Genomic DNA, 14,018 nt, shown 5'->3' on the forward strand with positions numbered 1-14,018 from the left:
TTAATTTAATTAAAATTATATTTCATTATATAAATAATAAAATAATTATTAATATAAAATAATATTTTATTATTAATAAATATATATAATATTTTAATTAAATATTTATTATATAAAATAATATTTTATTATTAATAAATATATAATATTATATATATTAGAGGTGAGAGAAGGGCAAAATTATAAAAAAAAAAAAGGTATTTTTATAACAAATTCGCAATCAAAAGCGCGTGTAGGTCAATTTCTGTACGGGGGGAGGGGGGTAACTTTATTTTATATTACACGGGATATTCGATACTTTAATTTTTATAAAGGGTTTTTTAAATATTTCTATTATCACAGGGGGTTTTTGAATTTTTTCCAATATAATAGCGATTAATTATTTGTTTCAAGAAGTAAAGGTCACCTAAAGGAATAAGATTAACACTCAACCATAAATCTTACACAGTTTCTTAGTACAATTATCTTAATAACTACAACAATTTTAGCTCTATTTGCTTTCATTTAAGAAACCATGAAAGAAATTCAGACAACCAAGTAATTTGAGTGAAGCAATTTTAAGAAAGAATAATACAGACTTTTTCTTCCACAAGATTTCTGCACAATCTAACAAGAAGGAGCAGTTCCCATAATTCTTATTTGAATCGAATTTAGTTGATCCCAACTAATTATACGAAAGATTGTATGTACTATAAACAAGACAATGTGGATCATCAGAAAACGAACGTGATTGATAGAATTTTACTGGGATGCCTTTAGCAACCTAGGATTGGTTGTAAGACCATAGCCGAATGGAAACAAAGGATCATAATGTGGATCACCAATGTTCATTGGTAGCTGATCAACTGTCCTAAACCACGTACGTGCAAGCTTGCCCGTGAAACCATACTCACCAAATAGAACATCGGTAATCCCTTGGCCTTCTGTCCCCGGTAGCCAAGCAGCCACCAAGGCGTCGATCTTTTCAAGGTAAGGTTCAATGTAAATGGGCCGTCCAGAAATGATAATGACAACACATTTCACAGCTTCACAGACGTTAGTTATCGTGCTGTAACCAGGCTCAGCTATAGTCAAATTCTTGCTGTCACCGTTTGTTTCCACATAAGGTAGCTCTCCCACAACTACTATGGCATAAGAGAAGTTGTTGGCCTTGAGAAACTCAGCCTCAGGATTCTCATTGTAGACAACTTCAGTGGATTCATCGACAGAGTTTTTCACAGCTGTCAAAATCGTGGTACCTACAAAACCAGAAAAGACCAACAAAATGAGATGAAAACACAGATTTGTTCGTCTATATTTTCTCGATTTAGACAAGCATTGTGTTGACTTCACTGAGACGAAGGATCATGCCTTTACTCTAGAGAGTTTTAGAATCTGAACATACCGACTGTAATGTTGCCCGTTTGTCCGTTCCATTCAATGGTCCATCCACCACACTGGTTGCCTATGTCGTTGGCATGGCTTCCAGCCACAAGTATCTTCTCTGAACTTGTTGGAAGAGGAAGCACTGGCTGGTTGCTGCTTTTACCATTTTTCAGAAGCACAAGTGATTTCCTCACAGCTTCTCTAGCCAACTCTCTGTGATCCTGTTGATCAACAAAAACGGATACAACTGAAGAATTAGGTGAGTGAAAAACAGAGAAGCAAGGCAGTCACTCAATTAGGTGGCTGTGGCAATGGACCTGGCTTCCAAGTTGATCAGCCAAACTGAGGTCAGCCATTGAATTTTCAAACAGGCCCATGATAAATTTGACCCTCAAGATCCTCCTCACTGCATCATTGATTCTGCTCATTGGGATCACATTCTTCTTTACCAGTAAAGTGAGATCATCAATGAACTCGACATACTCGTCTGGAACCATAACCTATGATAAAACATCCAAATCCAACAACATGAAGAAGATTGTTCAAGTGTAGTAAATTTTGCTGAGATTTAACTTCACCTACCATATCAATACCAGCATGAATTCCAGCTTGAACAGAATAAGTATAGTTTGCACGAGAAGGAGTCGTTATTCGATCAATGCCCCACATATCAGATATAACGAAGCCCTGAAATTCAGCCCAAGAGAAACAATTATACATGAGTTTCTTGAGCCGTTTTACTTGGAGTAAATAAAAAAACTACAAAAAATGCAATATCTTAACTTTGAATTTGAGCGTTTGCTTTAGGTACCCCGTTATAAGATCATAATTGGCATGCATCTTTTTGCCGTTCCAGCTTGAGTATGATACCATAACTGTCGCAACGCCCTTTCTGATTGAGTCAAGATATGCCGGCATATGAATATTAAGCAGCCCATTCCAGTCTATAACAGTGTTATTCTCATTTATACCATCGGTTGTGCCACCGTCTCCTACAAAGTGCTTTGCACAGGCCGCAACTTTTGTCCTTTGACTACTAAAAAAGGGTATACCAATTGAAAAATCCGATAGAAATGTTAGGAGTATCAGATCATTCTTGCATTGATATGATGTTGATCATGTGTACCTTGGATTCACAAATGGGAAGTTTTTTGGATAATCTGATGGCACATCTCCTTGTAGACCAGGTATGATTTCAGTCATTGATTGAACAATTTCATGATCTTCACTATAGCTCTCGTAACAGCGACCCCATCTTGGGTCCCTGCATACCTGCAAGGACAGGACTCATGAATTGGAGTAAACTAAAGTGATACAATGTAAAGGTTCACACGACAGGATGAACTTCATTACCGCTATACAAGGAGCAAAAGTGTAATGAATTCCTGTTGCTCTCACTTCAAGAGCTGTTGCAGCACCGATCTTCTTGACAAGATCTGGATCCCTAATGTTCAGTTACATGCAAAACTAAATTTTCATCATACACAAAAAGAATAAAACTTCCTGAATCCATCAATAGCATTAACAGTTGATCTTGAAGTTGGACTTGCCTCGTGACTCCAAGACCTACATTGTGCGGGAAAATCGTGGCGTTGTATGCGTTATTATGTCCATGAACTGCATCAATTCCATAAATCATGGGTATCCCTAGACGGGTTGAAAGAGCACCCTTTTGAAACTCATTCACCATGTTGATCCAATTCTCAGCAGAAGCCCTGGGCCTTGGCACACTCCCTCCCCCACTCACAATACTCCCTGTAGGAGGTTACCACACTTCAGGGATCTTTACAATAACTCATGCTTATTACATTTTCCGGGGATTAGTGTACAAGTCAAATCTAACTATTCTTTGATATTATGTGCCTAATTTAAATAAAGAGAAACACATCTGCTGTACTGATTCAAGAAACTGTTTAGTGTGTTCTAAATAAATCATCAATGGAAGTCAACAATACTAGCAGTGATAAAAAATTTGGCACACCTACCGATAAAATATTTCTTGATAACATCTGTGGATGCCACCTTGCGCTCAATCTGTGTCATCTGCCCAATCTTTTCTTCAAGACTCATTCTACTCATCAGGTCTTTGATCCTCACATTCAACGGCTGTTTTGGGTCCATGTATTTCATGTATCCCGCTTCCACCACCGCCGTCCACAACCACAGCGCCACCAGCGCCGCCGTAACCCTCCCCATGCTGATCAACAAGAATTTTGGACCTGAAACATGATGGTGCACTGAATAATTCCAAGATTAATATGCAAATGTGTCAAACCTGCATTAGATCAATTAGGATTGAGTACATTAAAATGTATCAATTGCAAACGCATCCGCCAGTCATTTTTGCTATCTTAAGCTACATTTAACTGCCATCTTCAATCAAATAAACCATGCAGCATTAACATCAAATGGTTTCAAAATCAAGAACAATGCTGATAACCTTGGTTAAGTGAAATGCGAGTGATATCAAAGTAAACACACACTCATATACTTCTTATCCACAATTTCAAGACTCAAAAGGGTGTGAAGAATGTGATGAAGTTTTCTTTTTCACACTCGCACTTTATCCATACCTTGAAGGAAATTTCTCCTTTTTTTACACACACAAGCACACGCTTTATCCACACCTTCAAAACTCAAAAGGGTGTCAAGAATATGAGGAGCTCTCTCTCTCTCTCTTTTTCTTATGGGAAATTTGATTACAATGGCATACTTCTCTCTCGCCTTGTATATATATATATATATAGTTATTAACTCAGAAGATGGCGTATACGCTGCTTTTTGTAACGTAATCGAGTTAGACAATTTCATACGATATCTTTCCTATTCTATGCACTCGTGTTCCACCAGTATGATATGTATATATATATAAGTTGTCAAATTTGGTACAACTTAGAAAAATTCGGACGCATAATTAAATCCTATCTATTCTGCTATATATCCCATTGCAACTTGACGTGTTTACTTTATCTGAATCCCATTTTGCCGCCGTAATTATTTCAAGAATTGATAAAAAAAAAATGAAAAAGAAAGAAACTTATCTGACTTTCAGGAGTTAAATTCTCCCAATATGGATCATCGGCATTAATTGATTTGTCAATGGTCCATGGAAGGAGAAGATATCATAATGGCAGAGCGAATTGATTTGATGATTCATTAAATATTTGTTCGGGTGCAATGACTGGGAAATATATATATTTAACATGGGATATAAAAGAGATATGTTATTTTCTAAAATATAACGCTTTTTATTTTATTCAAATAACAACGTCAGTAATTCAATTTATAATGTTCTTATACATATACACACATCGCATGTGTTTTTATTTAATTATTTCTTCACTTGAATATCTTTTATCATTTGATGAAGTTGAATTAAACTAATTAATAAACATCAAACACACAAAAAATGAATGTTTAATTGGCCAACTCACACGTAAAACCACTAAAATATTTTAATAATTGGATTTTTTTTTTTCTTTTCTTCGTTACTATAATGTACAAATAAAAAGGAGTATGAATGGAAATTATGAAACTAGTTAAAACATGAAGAAAAGGGATAACACAAATGAATTTCAATATATATATATATATATATATAAATAGTCGGAGTTGCTTAATCGCGTATGATTGGTGGATATTAAGTTTATTTCTAGCCAATAAAGCATCAGAAATAGTTGCTTCTGATTTAAGGACCAAAAAGAAAATGCAGACAGTAACATAAAACCAAAACCTTATCCTATAAAAAGACAGACAAAGCATGGGAAGATATTGTAAGAAATATTATCAACTTCAATACATAGTATTTCCAATTCCACAGATGCATGACTGGCCTTCTGCGGTTGCTTGCCTGCTCAAGTCCATGCATATACGAGTTGTCAACTTGTCCTTAGTTTTGGCTTTCCATTACTGTTTACCACGTACGAAACAAGTCTATCATGTGCTTTCGTTCGTGTGTGATTCCTGGATGTCCAAGCTCCAATTCTTGTAGACCCATGTAAATCCCACTTCATGTACAATTGTAATTACATCAAAACCTGAAATTTTGAGACCTTCTAACAATAATATGTTCGTCTCGATCAGACTTATCTGTACTGACAGACTCAATGGGACGTGTTCACTCAAATCCATGAAATTTCCACAATAAAAGTACGAATTTAACCATACATTATAGTGAATGGATAGGATGTGTTGATGAATAAATTAAGTGGTACATGTCACTGGCTTTCTTTCATATCTCTAGGTGTGGTTGTGAGACCAAAGCCAAACGGAAATAAAGGGTCATAATGGGGATCACCCACATTCATCGGAAGCTGATCAACTGTCTTAAACCATGTACGAGCAAGCTTTCCTGTAAAACCATAGTCGCCAAACAACACATCAGCTACACCCTGGCCTTCGGTTCCCGGAAGCCAAGCTGCCACAAGAGCGTCTATTAGGGGAAGATATGGTTGTATAACAACCGGTCGCCCGGAAATGATGACGACGACACATTTTATTGCTTGGCAGACGTTGGAGATTGTGTCGTAACCAGGTTTAGCTATTGTCAGATTCATACTATCACCGACAGTTTCTGAATAAGGCAGCTCACCAACAGCCACAATGGCGTAAGAGAAGCTATTGGAGTTCATGAATTCTTTGTTGGGATTTTCGTGGTAGACGACTTCAGTTTGAGGATCAATTGTGTTCTTGACAGCAGCTAAAATTGTGGTCCCTGTGAACAAGATGAAGTTGATGTTATTGAAGCGAAATAGGAAGAGCAAAATGAATTTAGACAGGCTCCTGCATTCGGTAGATTAACTCGTTTAGCAGAGTTCAACGACAACATTCATAGCATCAGTAAAGTATCAAGAGTTAAGACATCCATGCCTAGAGAAAAAGCCACATACTTGCATCATTTCAGCTGATAACGAACCAACAAAAGAACTTGGGTATATATCATTAACTCCAGCCTAAATTCTTGATTATGAAACATTGAAAACATACCTATTGTAATATTACCAGAAAGACCATGCCATTCTATCGTCCATCCTCCACATTGGTTACCAATGTCGTTGGCATGACTTCCAGCCACAAGAATCTTCTTTGCTTTCTTTGGAAGAGGAATCAATGGTGCATCACCGTTTTCACCGTTCTTCAACAGGACAAGCGATCTTCTCACAGCTTCTCTGGCCAACCCCCTATGCTCCTGCTCAACAATATCATCGTTAAATAAGAAGATGGAGAACTTCAACTCACAAAGTGGCTGAGTGGGCTCCCATGACGCACCTGGCTCCCAAGTTGGTTTACCAAGGAGAAATCGGCCATTGAGTTCTCAAATAGACCCATGATAAATTTAACCCTTAGTATCCTCTCAACAGCATCGTTGATTCTGCTCATAGAGATGACGTTCTTTTTGACCAGCAGTGTCAGGGTATCTATTAACTCTGTGAAATTCTCCGGGACCAAAATCTGCAACAAGTAAAGCCAACTTTATAGCAAATGTGTACATGACTGAAAACTTAGAGATCTCCTATTGTATTTCTTTACTATTCCATTTTCCTTAGATATGGATTTTTGCTGGCACTAACATATGTTTTAGAGCATATTCAACAAAGGGATATAATATGGTAACCATTTTCACTGACCATGTCGATTCCAGCATTAATACTTGCTTCGACTGAGTAAGTATAGTTAGCATGTGATGGGGTGGTTATCTTGTCAATACCCTGAGAATCTGATATGACGATACCCTATGAATCAACCACAAAAAAGCAATTATTTGCACTAATACTAGTAATTCAAATGAGGAAGTTACAAAGAAGATGTAAGATTACTGTAAGATTGTTATACTTGGAATTTGAGTGTTTTCTTGAGGTATCCGGTGATAAGATCATAGTTGGCATGCATCTTTGTGCCGTTCAAGCTTGAGAAGGATATCATAATCGTGGCCACACCCTTTCTAATGGAATCGAGATATGCAGGCATATGGATGCTAAGCAGTCCGTCCCAGTCTATGATGGTGTTACTTTCGTTGATGCCATCAGTTGTGCCGCCATCTCCAACAAAATGCTTGGCACATGCTGCAACTTTTGTCCTTCATTATGGGAATCAATCAATCATGAGACTTTTGTGACAACATAGTAATCTTTGTACATCAGAGTCCTCTCTTACAGTTATATTTCAAGAGCACAACCCAAGAATCATAGAGAAATGATCTTACCTCCCACCAATATATGGGAAGTCGCTTGGATAATCAGGTGGAAGATCTCCTTGTAAACCAGGGATTATCTCAGTCATTGCTTGAACAATTTCATGATCTTCACTATAGCTTTCGAAACAACGACCCCATCTAGGATCCCTACATACCTGTAAGAATGAAACAAGTGAAAAACTGCAGTTAACCAGAGAGAGTCAGAAGGAACAGACATGTTTTTGGTTTATTCACCGCTACACAAGGAGCAAAAGTATAGGGGATTCCGGTGGCTCTAACTTCAAGAGCAGTTGCGGCTCCTATCTTCTTAACAAGTTCAGGATCCCTATTAAGAGTTCATGTGATTTTAAATCATTTGAAGAAAACAGATTAGAAGATTTGGCTGGATAAAATCAAAATCAGAGCGTCTAAAGTCCCCAAGAGAGCTAAAGACTATTCTTGACATCCTCTAAGTTTGAGATCATGAACATATGATTCAATCATGTCGCAGAAAAATAGAGAAATTCACAATATGGTTTTTAACATAGAGCAGGAGGTGAGAAAATGGCTTGCCTGGTAACTCCAAGCCCAACATTGTGAGGGAAAATTGTAGCATTATAGACAGTGTTGTGGCCATGAACTGCGTCAATCCCATAAAACACAGGAATCCCAAGACGGGTAGAGAGAGCACCATTTTGAAACTCGTTAACCATATTGATCCAAGTTTCGGCAGAAGCCTTTGGAGCCGGCACACTCCCCCCGCCGCTCAGAAGAGCACCTGCAAACTTCATGCTTCTTAATAAGCCATAACGGTTGCAATCAAGATCCCTCCACTTTGTTCATACAACATAAATTATTCTTAGGAAAGAAGCATCATAAATCACATCTTATGTTTCAATTGCTGTATGATATTGGGGGCTACATAATCCATACCAATGAAGTATGCCTTGATAATATCTGCAGAAGCAACCTTTCTGTCAATCATCGTCATCTGGCCAATCTTTTCCTCAAGGGTCATTCTGCGGATCAAGTCTTCGATCCTCACATCCAACGGCTGTTTCGGGTCTTTGTATCTCATGTACTCTGCTTCTATACGGAAGCAGAGCACCACCACAACCGCCATTTGGGCCGACAACCTCACCGTCACCATCTCCCAACGAATTACCTGAAGAAAATACTAAACACTAACCATGAAAATCAACTAGGAACTATTTCATATTCACATGCAACAAAAAGAATGAAATCAGATCTACAAATAAGAACCAATAGCAAGAAATTACTCACAAATCAAGAAAGTAGTTTTTTCTGATAAAGGGGCTCTGAATGAAACTCCAATTCAAGCAATGAATAGGTCTGAAAAGGTCAACTAGACAATAAATATGCTTAAAGGGTAAACATTTTTTAATAATAAAAAAACAAGAAATTCTTATCAACTCAAGTGGGACAGTGCTTCCTGAAATCTTGATATTATTGCACTATTTTTTCATTTATCGCGAACATGTCATGGGATTCTCTAACAGCATATGCTGAATAGGTGTAATTAGCCTTTAGTACCAAGAAATCCTTCAATACTACGAACTGGAGCGAAAGCTCTGAAGTGGTCCTTCTCGATGTACTTGAATAAAGAGAGTGGATGTGGCTGTGGGTGGTCGAGGGAGAGGGAGACGGTGACGGTGGCTCCTCGCCGACACCCACTGTCCTAGTTATTGTCGCCTTTTCCCATCGATTAACGTTTGTCTCTTGAGATGTACGGATTCTTGAATTTGTTGAGTATTTTGATTGACACCAAATGCTTTGATTAATATATTTCTCAGAATATTTAATTCTTTTTTAAAAAGAAAAAAAGAAATAGATAATGTAGTTCAATCTCAGGCGGGAATATATCCGTTAAGAATTCTTTAAAAAAGCTGACCTTATCTTCTGACCCACTTTTGTAGAGACTTCTTAGGAATTGTTTACTTACACGAACAACCAACTTCGATTCCTTATCCGCTTATTTTTACGTGATTTATATTTAATTTAGCCAAGATAATGAATTATATTCTTCTTAAATTTGAATAATATCTCAACAAATTTTTATAATAATAATATTTCATGATGATTGGTTTTATTTAATTGGTTGATGTATAAGAAAATTCCTCCACAAAATTTTGCTCATAACAAAAGGAAAAATCGTGACATGTTTTCAAGAAATCGGAACTTCAACAAGCATACATTATGTTTGGATTTGTATTTTAATTGTTTTGTTTTGTGTTTTGAAAAAATTTAAAATATTTTAAAATAAATGGTGTAGGTTTAATGTTGGAATTTGGGAGACAAAAATCACTGTTCATTGTCAAATCATATATTTTTATATATAAATATTTTATGTTTAATGTTGTACTTTTGAGAGAAAAATTACTGTTTATTGTCAAATCATGTTTATTTTATATTATATATATATATAAATGTATATATATATATTATATATAGAAAGTTGAAAAATAGAAAAACACGCAGATAAAGTGCAAAAACACAAAAACAAACATTAAGTGTGTTTTATCTTGTCTCGAAAAATGCGAAGTAACAAATCCAAACAAAGCCATAGCATTCAGATCAAATCATTTGATACATAAAAAGTTATAAACAACAATTGGAATCTACTTACATTTTAAAAAAAAAAAACTACAAAGGAGAGATATGTTTATCCATTACATCTACATTATGTATTTCCTAAAGACGAAATGTTGACACTAAAACATGAAACTTCTTCTACCATGAGAAATCTCAAGAATGACATTGTGCCCGTGTATACATGTATATACTTATGATTGTAGATCAACAACCTAAGAACATGAAGGCTGTTTGGTTCACTGTGCAGCTCTTAGTTCTCTTGGTTTGGTTGTAAGACCATAGCCAAATGGAAACAGAGGATCGTAATGAGGATCGCCCACATTCATTGGAAGCTGATCAACGGTCCTGAACCAAGTTCGCGCTAACTTGCCAGTGAAACCGTAGTCGCCAAACAGAACATCAGCCACGCCCTGGCCTTCGGTCCCGGGCAGCCAAGCGGCTACTAAGGCATCAATTTGATCAAGATAAGGTTCAATCACAACAGGTCGTCCTGAGATTATTACCACAACGCATTTGACAGCTCCACATACATTTGAGATCGTGCTGTAAGCGGGATCAGCCATTCTCAAGTCCTTACTGTCTCCAACGTATTCTGAGTAAGGCAGTTCTCCCACAACTACAATAGCATAAGAGAAGTCACTGGACTTCACGAATGCCTTGTCAGGATTCTCGCTGTAGACAACTTCTGTATGAGAATCAACATTGTTCTTGACAGCAGTTAAAATTGTAGTACCTATAAAGCAGGACAAGAATTTAGAAAACACTCACTTGGTACTAAATGTGCTGTTTGGTCAAGCTCCACACTCCAACAAGAACAACAGAACCAACATACGTATTTTATGTTAAATTTTCAAAATGCTTGACATACCAATTGTAATGTTGCCAGATTGACCCTGCCATTCTATAGTCCACCCTCCACATTGGTTGCCAATGTTGTCTGCATGACTGCCTGCCACAAGTATGTTTCTTGCCTTCGGAAGTGGAATCAACGGCTCATCCCGGTTCTTACCATTTTTCAAGAGCACGAGTGATTTCCTCACTGCTTCTCGGGCCAGTTCTCTATGTTCCTGAACATTTTTCAAACTACTTGATCAGATATTGAATACTTCGATGAATACTGATATGTTCATCTCTAACAAATTAAACATGAGTGGTTTGACTTGATGTTCTAGACCTGTCTTCCTAGTTGGCTCAACATCGTACGATCGCCCATTGGATTCTCAAACAGTCCCATGATAAATTTAACTCTCAGTATTCTCTCCACAGCATCATCAATTCTGCTCATGGGGATTATGTTTCTATTCACCAGTGAAGTCAGCTCTTCAATGAACTCAACATATGTATAAGGAACCATGACCTGTAAATAGTCAGCAACGCCCATGAAACTGCAAACTATGAGACAGACTACTGATCTCAGTAGAAACATAGAACCGGACACGGTGTGTTCACCTAGTTCTTACCATGTCAATTCCTGCATGAATAGCAGCTTGAACTGAATAAGTATAGTTAGCACGTGGTGGAGTCGTTATCCGATCAATCCCCTCTGAATCTGATATGACAAATCCCTGAAATGAATCAACACAAAGAAGACATCAATTTACACATACTCACCAAAAACTTTCACTAGATACTAATCAAACAACAACGAACTTTTGATGTATTTGAGAGCTTCTGTTACTTACTCTGAATTTGAGCTTGTTCTTGAGATACCCCGTGATGAGATTGTAGTTCGCATGCATCTTCTTGCCGTTCCAACTGGAGTAAGAAACCATTACAGTGGCCACGCCCTTTCTGATTGAGTCGAGATATGCAGGCATGTGGATATTTCTGAGGCTGTCCCAGTCGGTGACTGTGTTGTACTCGTCAATCCCATCAATCGTCCCGCCATCTCCCACAAAATGCTTTGCACACCCTGCTACCTTAGTCCTTTTCCACATAAAGCAAGAACCAGATTTGTCAGAAAACGAAAATGTTACGTTGTGACCAAATCTTGGTTGAATTTATCCTATGTTATATACCTGCCGTTCACATAGGGAAAGTTTGACAAGTAGTTGGCAGGTGCGTCTCCTTGTAAGCCGGGTATTATCTCAGTCATTGCTTGAACAATCTTGTGATTTTCGCTGTAGCTCTCAAAGCATCGGCCCCATCTTGGATCCCGACAGACCTGAAACACAATTCCAAACATGAAATTAGTCGGATGCTCAATGTGGTAAGAGACTAATACAGTTGATGATATGATATGCTTTTTGTTATTTTACCGCGATACAAGGAGCAAACGTGTAAGGAATTCCAGTCGCCCTGACTTCAAGAGCAGTTGCTGCTCCGATCCTTTTGACAAGCTCCGGATCCCTGATAAGTTTTCATAGAATTCAGTCATTCTCAACATTTACATAGCAACTAATGCAGCAGAACAATGTTTTCTCTTGAGAAAACGTTCAATATATATGTGGTGGACTTGCCTAGTGACACCAAGGCCAACGTTGTGTGGGAAAATTGTGGCATTGTAGACAGTGTTGTGGCCATGAATGGCGTCGATTCCTATAATGACAGGAATTCCAAGACGGTCAGAAAGAGCGCCCTTTTGGAAATCATCGGCCATGTCCATCCACGTCTCGGCAGATGCCCATGGAGCCGGTGCGCTTCCACCACCAATCAAAACACTACCTGCAAGTTCATTCCAATCCTTAATAGTAACATAAAAGAGAAGCGGTGTATCTGTAATGTAATTATATAAACTTCTAGGTGCATCGAGCATGTTATCTATAGGGTTGCCCAATGATCCGAGAGATAGGCCAGAGAGACAATTAGGACAAAACATAATGTAAAACATGTACGAGAAACAGGAAAATCAAACATACGACATGTAAAGTAATTTTGTGTCCAGAACAGTACAATACTACTATATACAATCTCGCCAATTATATATATGATCATTATCAAGTGCAACGCACCTGTCAAATATTAAAAAATAAAAAAATTTGCCCCTGAACCTAAGGTTTATATCGTCCAAGACCTGCTCCTTGTGTCCGTCAACCACCCCTCCCCCACCACCAACTCAATATAGAGTTAAACCCGTAATAGTTGAACCAAAATCTAAAGTTAAGTCGGGCTCCACAGTCAAACATAGCTTAATTATGAAATAGAATCATTGTTATAATACATAAATGTAGGAGAGACATGTACCAATGTGGTATTTCTTGATGATATCCTGGGATGCAACACTTGTCTCAATCTGAGTCATCTGCCCAATCTTTTCTTCAAGACTCATTCTCCCCATCAACTCCCTCACTCTAACATACAATGGCTGCTTGGGGTCTTTGTACCTCAGGTGCTCTGCTTCACTGCCATCTGCTAACCACAGCAACAAAACTATGTGCAGCTTTGCTAATAACTTGCCCATTGCTGGCTAATCAGGACCTGTTATACAAAGGAAAAGAAATAAAGAAAGAGAATTAAGTATAAATTCATTACTTGAGATATTATTTCAAGCTAAATACTACACATGTACACACCTGTAACCTAACTCTAAATCAATGAGTCGGGTCTGTCTATAGCAGTTATAATTCAAATTAAATACTTTATAGTATTCCAAATTCATTTAGTCACATTCAAATTATATATATTGTTTAGTTAACTCAAAATTTAATACCATTTGATGAAATTAATTAATTATTACGCATCATGGGAAAAAATCTTCGTGCATGACATATGTATGACATGACAAAAAAGCCTACCTAACTTGTGATCTTAGACCACTTACGGCACATCGAGTGCCAAGTAAGACGGGTTTCCTCGTATGCAAAGTCCTAACAACATTAACGACTTTCATGCAGTTGAAAATTCAATTCTTGTATGATTTTTCATAAGG

General features: G+C 37.5%; 3 protein-coding genes across 7 annotated transcripts; all 3 read right to left on the bottom strand.

The window, feature by feature from the left end:
• On the bottom strand, positions 542-4,097 carry LOC110012609 (beta-glucosidase BoGH3B-like). 2 transcript variants are annotated; one of them, XM_020696952.1, is made up of 10 exons: positions 3,939-4,097; positions 3,351-3,584; positions 2,916-3,120; positions 2,719-2,809; positions 2,492-2,637; positions 2,149-2,398; positions 1,948-2,052; positions 1,683-1,865; positions 1,385-1,586; positions 542-1,238 (listed from the first exon to the last, which is right to left on the bottom strand). In XM_020696952.1, exons 2-10 carry the CDS (start codon positions 3,559-3,561, stop codon positions 742-744), a joined length of 1,890 nt encoding a protein of 629 aa, XP_020552611.1. In that variant the 5' UTR covers positions 3,562-3,584; positions 3,939-4,097; the 3' UTR covers positions 542-741. The 2 variants fall into 2 exon arrangements, with proteins under 2 accessions (XP_020552611.1, XP_020552610.1); XM_020696951.1 differs by having other exon boundaries at positions 2,149-2,401.
• LOC105170243 (beta-glucosidase BoGH3B-like) lies at positions 5,129-9,322 on the bottom strand. Of its 4 annotated transcripts, none has more exons than XM_020696850.1 (11): positions 9,092-9,322; positions 8,822-8,890; positions 8,471-8,702; positions 8,111-8,315; positions 7,793-7,883; positions 7,568-7,713; positions 7,198-7,441; positions 6,993-7,097; positions 6,634-6,816; positions 6,352-6,553; positions 5,129-6,079 (listed from the first exon to the last, which is right to left on the bottom strand). In XM_020696850.1, exons 3-11 carry the CDS (start codon positions 8,685-8,687, stop codon positions 5,583-5,585), a joined length of 1,890 nt encoding a protein of 629 aa, XP_020552509.1. In that variant the 5' UTR covers positions 8,688-8,702; positions 8,822-8,890; positions 9,092-9,322; the 3' UTR covers positions 5,129-5,582. The 4 variants fall into 4 exon arrangements, with proteins under 4 accessions (XP_020552509.1, XP_020552510.1, XP_020552511.1 ...); XM_020696851.1 differs by having other exon boundaries at positions 8,471-8,714; XM_020696852.1 differs by having other exon boundaries at positions 8,471-8,721.
• Positions 10,177-13,551, bottom strand: LOC105170244 (beta-glucosidase BoGH3B-like). Its single transcript, XM_011090915.2, has 9 exons — positions 13,334-13,551; positions 12,610-12,814; positions 12,409-12,499; positions 12,169-12,314; positions 11,833-12,076; positions 11,611-11,715; positions 11,325-11,507; positions 11,019-11,217; positions 10,177-10,883 (listed from the first exon to the last, which is right to left on the bottom strand). The coding sequence occupies exons 1-9, from the start codon at positions 13,548-13,550 to the stop codon at positions 10,387-10,389; spliced, it is 1,887 nt and encodes a 628-aa protein (XP_011089217.1). The 5' UTR covers position 13,551; the 3' UTR covers positions 10,177-10,386.

Source organism: Sesamum indicum, linkage group LG9 (assembly GCF_000512975.1).
Source record: "Sesamum indicum cultivar Zhongzhi No. 13 linkage group LG9, S_indicum_v1.0, whole genome shotgun sequence".
Classification (NCBI taxonomy): Eukaryota; Viridiplantae; Streptophyta; class Magnoliopsida; order Lamiales; family Pedaliaceae; genus Sesamum; species Sesamum indicum.